The sequence below is a fragment of the Lactuca sativa genome, chromosome 4 (assembly GCF_002870075.4).
Source record: "Lactuca sativa cultivar Salinas chromosome 4, Lsat_Salinas_v11, whole genome shotgun sequence".
NCBI lineage: Eukaryota > Viridiplantae > Streptophyta > Magnoliopsida > Asterales > Asteraceae > Lactuca > Lactuca sativa.
The window spans coordinates 307,789,649-307,799,967 of NC_056626.2; the positions used below are offsets into that span (position 1 = coordinate 307,789,649).

General features: G+C 36.8%; 2 protein-coding genes across 2 annotated transcripts; one reads left to right on the forward strand and one right to left on the reverse strand.

Annotated features, from left to right (window-relative positions):
- The first annotated feature begins 794 nt into the window (after positions 1-794).
- Positions 795-2,783, forward strand: LOC111891387 (pentatricopeptide repeat-containing protein At1g08070, chloroplastic). Its single transcript, XM_023887432.3, has one exon. The coding sequence runs from the start codon at positions 977-979 to the stop codon at positions 2,585-2,587; it is 1,611 nt and encodes a 536-aa protein (XP_023743200.1). The 5' UTR covers positions 795-976; the 3' UTR covers positions 2,588-2,783.
- Positions 2,784-3,956: 1,173 nt separating this feature from the next.
- LOC111891382 (phospholipase D delta) lies at positions 3,957-8,321 on the reverse strand. The gene is made up of 10 exons (XM_023887427.3): positions 7,162-8,321; positions 6,967-7,083; positions 6,663-6,857; positions 6,259-6,567; positions 5,927-5,995; positions 5,537-5,684; positions 5,252-5,400; positions 4,920-5,072; positions 4,643-4,843; positions 3,957-4,459 (listed from the first exon to the last, which is right to left on the reverse strand). The coding sequence occupies exons 1-10, from the start codon at positions 8,074-8,076 to the stop codon at positions 4,163-4,165; spliced, it is 2,553 nt and encodes an 850-aa protein (XP_023743195.1). The 5' UTR covers positions 8,077-8,321; the 3' UTR covers positions 3,957-4,162.
- Positions 8,322-10,319: the final 1,998 nt, after the last annotated feature.

Here is a 10,319-nt window from a genome sequence, read left to right on the forward strand (position 1 = left end):
TCTTCTTGGACTCGGCGAGTATATCACTAAAACACGCGGACCAACCCGCTGCTACTCGACGAGTAGGGCAGCCAACTCGTCGAGTAGACCCTGAAATCAATAAAATTCTCACATAAACCAATACCTGAAAATCGGGGCGTTACACCGCCAACTCGTTAACATGTTTATTAAACATGTCATATATGAGCTTCTCAAAAAATATACAGGTTGACCCGCCAACCCGTTTAGAATTTTAATAAAAAAAATTATATATTTTTTAAATGTGTCAAGTATTATACATTATACATTTTATACTTTATACTAGGATAAGATGCCCAATATCATTAACCATTTGACCCGTGGGTAATCATCTGTTGATTTGTATTGCAACATATTTGGTGTTTTCCCTAAATAATCTAAATATCCCACAAAAATGACGACATGAATGATTGAACCATTATCGAACGACATCGATGCATTCGATTGAATTTATTTATGTTTGTATTAATGTTTTAGTTTGAACATGTTTCAATGAATGTTTATAATTTTCAATGGGATGTTTAACACTTAAGTTTCTAAAATTCAGATATGTTTGCATCAAAAATTTATTCATGTTTAATTATCAATTTTATATATGAAATCTGACTCACGAACATACGAACCCAAATCTGACCTACAAACTCGCCAACCTGTGAACCTGTATAAATAAATGGGTAGATGGTTCGCATATGGGTTTATGTTTCAATCCCGTAACCTGCATAATTAAATGGGTTGTGTTTGTGTTGGTATATTTTGACAAGCAAACTTGCAACCTGCAACCAAACAGCACATGAATGCTAGGCTATTTTCAATTTCTACGGTTCGCATCATTTGTTGCACAGCAGGCTCGATCAAATTTGGGTTTTTAGTTTTGCAGCCCAAAACTTCGGATAATTTACAAAGCAATTAGAAATCGTCTTTTACTTTGATTGTTTCTAAAAAGAAATTCCACGATTTAATGGCGAGGAAGATACATAAGTTAAGAAAGGTGCCAAACTCTTATTTATGGAATAATTCCACTTGTGGGTTGTTCGGCGATGGTGTTCTTAGAGTCTTAACAAGATCAACTTTTGCAGCCATCAGATACTTCGTATCATGCACGTCAAAAGAAGATTCATACGAGCTGAACAAAATGTTAACACAATGTGACGGTAGTATTAGATCTATCAATAAAATGCATGCTAAGATCATCATTGGAGGCTATGAGCAAAATGTTTTTGTTGGGTCTAAGCTTATTGCCATCTATTCTGGATTGGGTCAATTATACATGAAAGATGCAAGGAAAGTGTTCGATCGTTTGTCTGAAAGAGATGTTTTCTTGTGGAACATGATGATTCAAACATATGCAAATTCAGATATGTCTCCGGAAGCATTAGACGTGTATAAAAAGATGCGTGAACAAGATATGCTTCTTGATAAGTATACATTTACGTTCGTTCTTAAGGCGTCTGGCATCACAAAAGACGAGAAAACAGGTTGCGTCCTCCATGGACATGTAATAAAATGTGGATTTTACTTTAATTTGTTCGTTGGGAATGCTCTGGTTGCGTTTTATGCGAAGTGTGAAATGATCGAGCCGTGTATGAAGGTGTTCGATGAAATGCCACAAAGGGATCTCGTTACTTGGAATACTGCCATTTCCAGTTGTGCTAACAATGATCGAATTGCAAAAGCTCTTGATCTTTTTCGTACATTACTACATGAACAGTCTCTTAGCTTACCAGATCATGCCACTCTCGTTAGCATCCTTCCCGCTTGTGCTCAAGCAGCAGAAATCCAATTAGGGTTCTGGATCCATTGTTACACCATTAAGACAGGTTTAAACAAAGATGCTATGGTTGGAAGTGGTATGATCGCTATGTATGCAAACAGTGGTCATTTAGACTATGCACGCCAAGTGTTTGATGAAATGCCCGAAAGAAACATCATGGTATGGAATGCCATGATGAGGGGTTACGGAATGCATGGCAACGTGGAAGAAACACTCAATCTTTTCTCAAACTTCTTGAAAGACGGTTTTACCCCCGACGGGATTGTGTTTCTCTGCTTGTTATCAACATGTAGTCACGTGGGATTAATCGCAAAAGGGCGTGAAATTTTCAAACAAATGGAAGATTACAATGTGGAAAGAGGTCAAGAACATTACGCGTGTATGGTTGATTTGTTTGGGAGAGCGGGCTTGGTTATGGAGGCGGTTGAGTTGATTAAATCCATGCCAATGGGGCCCGGGAAGAGTGTGTATGGTGCCCTTCTTGGTGCTTGTAGGATGCATAATTATATTGAACTTGGTGAAGTTGTGGCGGAGAAGTTGTTTTTGTTGGATCCAATGAGTGGCGGCCGGTATGTGACTCTGGCAAAGCTATATGGCGGTGTTGGGCGGTTGAAGGAGGCTGCCGCCGTGAGGAAGATGATGGTGAAGAGTAATATCAAGAAACCGTTTGGGTATAGTTCGGTGAAGGTGGATAGTGTTGTTCATACGTTTGGGGCGGAAGATGAGAATCATGTAAGAAGAATCGAGATTTTTGATACACTTGTGGGTTTGGATAAAGTAATGACGGAAGAAAATTAAAGCTTTAGAGTCTGTCATGGCCTTATACTGCTTTTGGTGTTTATTTAGACTGTGAGACTGATATCAATGAGACAGAAATTGTAGTTTTTATCCTAGAAAGACATGTCTTGATATACTTTGAGCAAGATTTTGAGGGATTGGATGAGTTAAGGACTACAAAGGTGCATCACCTAATATAAAAATACTCCAAAATATAGTTGATCCGGGTTCGAATCTCAAACAGTTTCTTTGTGCATTTTATATTTGTTATCACCTATAGAAGGTTTAGCCGGTTTTGATACTTATGTGGTGTATCATTGTCCACATGTCGTCCACATTAGAAAATATATATGTATTGTTGGTTCTTCAAAAAAAAAAGTATTGTTTATACAATTTGTGTCTAGTGAAAGGTTTATACATTTGTACCATTCCGATGAACTCATTTTATGATTTTGTTTATGAAAGTATTAATGTAAATTCACACTTCTTAGGGAAAATTGCATAAAAACATTAAGTTTACATAAAATTTTGATTTTGATATTATGTTTTTTTTTTTTTCTAATAAATCATTAAGTTTACAATATTGTTGCAAATTCAATCAATCCGTTTGTTTCACATGTTTTATACTTCTCATTTGTTTCACATGTTTTATACTTCTCATTTACTGACTAGGCAAAAAACTAATATGGTTTCCACATATGATTATAGTTGGTAAACATTTTGGGTAAATTGAATCTTTACGTAGATTTGTACTCATTTTCCTTTATCTTTTCTTAGATTTGTACTCACTTTCCCTTATTTTTTATTTTTCTTCTTTCAGATCATCACAATTTTATGCGATTACTTTCCAAGATCGTTCAAGTGGTTCGTCTTCCCGGGTGGTAAGCAATGCAAGGAAAGTTGTCCACACTAACCTCTTCTAAATGAGCTTTCATTACCATGCTTACACCACTCTAGGTGATAAACCAAATGAGCAACCTTAAAAAGTCATTGCATAAAATGGTAATGTTTTAAAAGAAAGAAAATAAATATGAAATATAAGTAAAAATCTATATAAAGGTTCAATTTAACCCCAAATATTAGCAATCATATACGAAAACCACATTAAACATAAAACACCTAAAACAAATTAGTTGATTTGTTAAATTTGCAATAAAGTTATAACTTAATGACTTAATTGAGAGAAGAAAAAAAAATAATAATAATAATAACACTTCAATAAAAATCAAAATTTTATATAAACTTTAGTGATTTTTAATGTGATTTACCCTCCTTTTTACGAAGTTTAATGTAAACTCATTATGTTTAAGAAGTATTCTGATTTTGGATCCGATCCCATTAATTCGTGATCACCAATGGACGAAAACAAAAACAAATTACAGGCAAAAAATCTCCCAAATCAAATGAATATCAACCAAGTTACCCACCAATTAACACAAACCACTTGCTTAATGTACAACAAAACATCTCATCTATCCAACTTCAACAACCAAAACAAAAACAAAACCATATGTCAATACACACCTTTTCCCTTTACACCAATACCAAATCCTTATATAAACAAAAAAGAATCAATCATAACCCCGGGGCCCACAATCACGTAGTCAAAATATCAGGAAGCGTAGCCGAATGAGCTCCAATAATTTTCCCTCCAAGATCCGGGAAACTTTCACACTCGGGCAACGACCCCACATTCCCATCCACATCAACCTTCAAAGGATACATCATCAGATGCCCTTGCAATTCTGAAAACTCATCACTCACATATCTTCTCCAATTATCTTCCGCCACCTCGTTCACCCTTTTCACACTCTCCAAACTCCCCGGCTCCTCATAACACCCCTCAAGCACCCCAAGTTGCTCCGCCCACAACGACATTCTATACCCGTAAACCTAAAACAGATAATTGCTGACTGAGTCAGATCTGACTACACAACCCTAAATCAGACACAGACACAACCACTGATTGTCTTAATCTGACCGAGTCGGACCTAGCCTCTTATACTTTCAATTTGTTAATTATTATTTTTATTATTGAAAATGAAAAATGAAAGTATGTTGCTATTTTTTGTATACCTGTCCGTGTGGATGACGTTTTTTAGCCGCCCAAGTGTGGTGGGGTTGATACGAACCCATGGCAATTTCTGTGTCTTTTGATCCGGCTAAGGATCTTTGATTGATGTTTGCGGACCCCATTATGACATATTCGTCATCCACTATCATTCCTTTTGCGTGCACATATATCATGAAGCGCTTGAATGTTTGTGAATTCGAGACCTATTAAACCAAAAACAAATTACTAAGATTGGAATGGAATGTGTGATTACATTCCATCGTTAGGTTTGTTACTTACCTTCTCGTCTGGGGAAGATTGAGGCATTCCTGGAGGTAATTCTTCGCGTTTTCCAAGGCAATAGAAATTTAGATAGTCTTGAGGGTGTGCATCAAGTTGCATAGCTTTGATTTCACGTGCTACGATAGTGTACATTGTTTGCATTGACTGGCTCTGTAATATTTAATGATGAGGATGAGGAGGGTATTTACGTCTTTTGTACGGAAAAAAGAAGAGATCGAGAGTGAGTCCATGTAACTCTTTTTCGGTGGAACAAAAGATCAACTAGAAAGGAATTATTTCCACATGATACAAGTCTATGTAGAGTTGGGAGGGTAAAAAGGTAATTTTACCTGCCAATAGAGAATTTCTTGGACAGTGGCGGATGATGGAACGCCTTCAGGCCACATTGGTATGACAACATAAACTGCAAACCTCTCTCCTGCTCTAATCTTGCTTGCAATTTTTAAGGCCAATTCCATTGGAATCAGATTATCAGCTCCTTTTAAGATGTAAAGTACAACAAACAGTTTATTAATATAAGACCTATAAGAATTGGAATTGGAATTTATCTTATTCTTATCAGAAACCATATAAAACGAATATGTTATGATCAAGTATTTGTGTATATACTATACCTGCATCTTTGTATGCAGGCCATGCGTATGATGATCCAATGAAATACTGGTTTTCAATATAAATGAAATGCTGAGCTGAGCGAATGGCTTGGATATATGCTGTCTGAATACTTTTGTCAATCACCAGACTTTTTGCACTAATAAGATTCTGCACCAATGAAATGGATGAACATTTATAGCAGTGTATGTATCTAGATTCCTTTGCTACAGTGATGTCACTTTTTCAAAGTACAATGTTGTGATAGGAAGAAATGGATGTATGTATGATGCTATAATAAACAATATCAATGAAAATAAGTTTGCTATTTCTTGCATTTTTCCTACAAATATGGGTTGAACATGAAAGGTGTTTAGGAAGAACAAGAAGATGAACAGATTTCAATTACTAACCTGTGCTTCACAAACATCAACAGTTTTGGGAAATCCTTTCAAAGATCCAGAATCGATAGACCGAAAAATCTGTGAGAGGTAAAACTCGTGAGAATTACTTATTAATATAGATGAGGAGGGCATTCACGTCTTTTTTACAAATAAGAAATCAAGATCAAGTCCCTGTCCTATCTTTTTGGGACTAAAGATTTCATTTTTTTTGTCCCATTGACATGAGTCTCACAAACAAATTACAACCACTTATGCCCTTTTGTGTCTAACAAAAGGGGCTTAAAAGGCTACATAAGAAAAGAAGTTGGTGGAAAAAAAAAAAAGAGAAGACTTTTTCTAACCTGAACATGCCAGTTATCTGGATGATCTTCCTTGGAAACATGCAACAATGGTTCATCTTCAGGAACAATGGTGTGATCTCCATGTTTTGGAACAGGATATTTAGGACTAATAATCCATGAAATCCGCTCGATCTTTATCAATGCATCATCTTGCCACTGGGCCATTTTCTTGGCAATAAATGCAAATTCTCTCCACTTAGTAGCCTTTTTCCATCTCTGCTCAAAGTTCAAAAGCACATCATATGCAGCAGGACCATCAATCTTGCAGTGTAAATCATGCCATGGTTGCCTTGGAGCTTTGGTTCCTGCCTAATATAAGATATCACACCATTAGAAAAGAATTGGGGCACATTTTGGAATAATAATATCAGAAAATGGGAAACAAATTGAAGAACACCACTCACTGGATATGTTGGCTGATGAACATCATCCTTGAAAACAGTGTCTAGATCATGAAATAGCCTATGCTGAGGTGTATCATAACGCCCATCACAGAGATCAAGACCACCTATAAATGCAGTAATTTTTCTATTGTTACCAGATGCTTGTGTATCTACAAGTACACATTTTTGATGATGTGTAAAAGCAGTTCCAACAACCTGAAATGTGAATGGTAATTGGTGTGTTATAATTGAAAGATTCATGGCAACAAAAGTGAGTAATCTGAATGAAAACCAGAGGAGGGAATCAAAGAAGAGAAGTGTTTGCCTGTTGCTTAAAAAAACTAAGTTTGCTGCTTCCATAACGAGGTGATAGCACACACATGACAGATGAATGCTTGAAGAACTTCCTGGTTTCTTCATCATGAGTCCCCATCACTCCAGTCTGTGGAAAAGATTTATAAATGAAATCAAAACAAAATAATCTAAGCAATCAGCTGAGTAAAAGATTTGAAGTTCTCACCGTTTTTATGAAGAGCTTATTGTGGGAAGTTTTATCATCCCAGACCAACAACAGTACACGAACCCCTTCTTCAGATTTATACTTCAGCAAGTCACCGAGTGTCAAATCGCCTCCTCTTGGTAGTGGCTTGGTAGGCTCTCTGATCAGTTTAATTTTATGGAAAACAGACCAACCGACGATGTATATCATGTGGTGAGCCTCCGATACAGCATAACAGATGTCTTCCCAACACGAATTGTGCTGATAAACCTTACCCCCGTCTAATTGAATTTCAGGCATCTTACAATCCGGTGTAACGTGAGCATCCTGGTATAATGTCACCTGAGAACCTTTCCTTACCGGAAAGTAAGTGTTTCTGACGCCTTTATGTGCCGGATCTCCGGCAATTCCATGCTGGTAAAGCGGATTTTTCTCAACCGGAAAAAATGTCATTTCCAGTTTGAGTTCCGAGTTTTTCTTACTTGAATTCTCCATCTTGAACCAACCGGAAATAGTCTCGCCGGTGGCGATCTTCTCCGCCGAAATCTTAACACTTCCCAACACATCAGCACCAAACACGTCATCGTCTTTCACATGGAACTCCAAGTGTGCAAGGGCGTGGGCTAACGGAATAATAAATCGTTCGTCCCATTTAGGGTTTTTCGAGTTCTTCAACACACGCGTACGCGCCACCGTTGCTTGAGGCACCGAAACCTTGACATAAGGATCACTAGTAATTATCTTCCGGTGACCAGAACGCAACTTCGTGTCAGTGGTTGCGGCGGAGGAATTGTCGTTCCGGCAGGCCTCAAAGGTAACGCAACGGCGGATGTGACCGGTGAAGACATCCATGTTAGGTAAGTTTCGTGCTTCTATAATGTTGAGTTGCAGGTCACCGTGTAAGTAAACAATCCTGTCCGAAGCATCATCCGCCATTTTTCCAATTCAAAATGACAAATCAACAACGCAAAACCGCTGCTTTTCAATTAATCCAAAAGCAGAAGATCAAACACACACACACACACAAGGTATACCCGTGTGTATGTGAAATGGAGATTTCCGTAGGGATAGTGGGAACTGGTAAGGGTTTGATTGATAATTGATCTGTCGGTAGTTGAAGAAAGAACTGGCGGATGACGGTTTTCACGATGTAGGCCTGTAAACAGCAAAGCATGTCTACAATCGTTTCTCTTGATATTTGTTTTCAGTGGTTGAAAATTTAGTTAATTGCCAGAGCAGACCCTTAAGATTTAGGTTATTGTCAAGTTGAGCTCCTTATGAAAATGTCAACATGAATAGTCCTCAAAAAGTAAAAACATTACTCCACTTTTACATCTTCTTTCAGTCTTTTGATGAAAGAAAAATACAAAAGTAGATACAACTTTGTTATAAAATGGCCACATTTTTTAAATCCTCAAATAGGCATATCTTTTGTAGAATTGTAGAAGCTATTGTAAATTGGACCCACTACAAAGTCATTTATGTCATATGGATTATGTATCACAACTTTAATATTTAAATTGTATGTGATATAGATTTTATATCAATTTTTTTCTTTTTCTTTTTACTATCATTTTTTCCAGTCCATTATCCAAAATACCTACCTTTTTAAACACTTCTAATTTTGATTAAAATAATAATAATAAATTATAAAATAAATAAATAAAAGTAAAATCACAAAATGAATATTTCATTAAAAAATTACAACCATCTTTTTAAACACCTCTAATTTTGATTAAAAAATAAACAATAAATTATAAAATAAATAAATAAAAGTAAAATCACAAAATGAATATTTCATTAAAAATTACAACTACAAACGATAATTAAAATTCTTAATACGAGTTTTTAAAATCCTAAATAAGATTATAAAATAAATAAATAAAAGTAAAATTACAAAATGAATATTTCTTAAAAAAAAATACAACTACAAACAAAAATTAAAATTTTAAATGCGAGTTTTTAAAATCCTAAATACGATAATTAAAACAATAGCGTCCCAAAAATAATGACATCGAAATTTTCTTTCTTAGATTAATAAATCGACAATACATTTCATTTCCATAAAACCAATGTAATTTAGATTTAGCAAAACAACATTAAATCAGAGTAAATAATAGAGTGCGGAATCATGTGCTATGTGCTCTGCAATCATCCCGAGCCCTTCTATTTAAAAACCAAATAACCTGAAACATAAATTGAAAACCGTAAGCACAAAGCTTAGTGAGTTCTCCAAGATACATCATACCACACATACATAAAATCACATATTGGGCCTCCACCCTCCATCAAGCCTCACCCGGTATCGAGTCCCACTCGGCCTCGGGCCCCGCCCAACATCGAACCCTGCCCGGCATCGAGCCCCGCTCGGATTACAGATCTGTCCATCACCAGGCCCCACCTGACATTGGGCACGCCCGATACATACATAATCATATAACCATATAATCAAATAAACATATAACCTTACTAGCACATGCAATAATCACAAAGACTATAGCATACCATACAGTCATTGAGCCCCGCCCGGCATCGGGCCTCACCCGGTGTAACGACCCGTCTCCGGTATGATGATTCTATGGTATTTATTTTTGAAGTTTGCAAGAGGGACTCGGCGAGTTCATATCCTGACTCGCCGAGTAGGGACGGGATTTCGAGCACGTGTTAGCTGGCGACTCGGCGAGTCCATATTCTGGACTCGGTGAGTCTGTCTGTCTGTGAGAAACCCTAAATCCCCGGGTTGCCCACTATTTAAGCCACCTTATAGCCCCCAACCTCGCCTCCTTCACCCCCCTCAGAGAGCTGTGAGAAAACCCTAATTCGTTCTTGAGTGATTTAAGTGATCTTGTGTGCTTTTGTGAAGGCTTGAAGAAGGAGAAGAAGAAAGGAGCAAGGAGAAGAGTTGTAGAGCAATTATTCAAGGGCAAACCAGAGTTCTTTGAGGTATTCTTCGGATTTCCTTCCCTTTTATGCTTTAAAACCCCATTAGAACTCTTCTAGATCTAGTTGATGCTTTTCTCAAGCCTTATGTTGATATGGAAGCCCTATTATGTCGAGATATCCTTAGATCTGTTCATTTAGGAGTTGTAGAGCCCAGATCTATTGCCTTTTTGGGGCTATTTTGCATAATAACCCTAGATCTACCCTTTTAAGTGCCTTTTTAGCCTTTATCCCCTTTT

What these genes read in the sequence shown, in the direction of transcription:
- LOC111891387 (XM_023887432.3), top strand. Translation starts at nt 977, where the DNA reads ATGGCGAGGAAGATACATAAGTTAAGAAAGGTGCCAAACTCTTATTTA.
- LOC111891382 (XM_023887427.3), bottom strand. Translation starts at nt 8,076, where the DNA reads ATGGCGGATGATGCTTCGGACAGGATTGTTTACTTACACGGTGACCTG. An exon ending in ATAAGCTCTTCATAAAAACG is followed by an intron (nt 7,084 to 7,161) that starts GTGAGAACTTCA and finishes TCTTTTCCACAG; the next exon opens with ACTGGAGTGATGGGGACTCA. An exon ending in TTGATGTTTGTGAAGCACAG is followed by an intron (nt 5,685 to 5,926) that starts GTTAGTAATTGA and finishes TCATTGGTGCAG; the next exon opens with AATCTTATTAGTGCAAAAAG.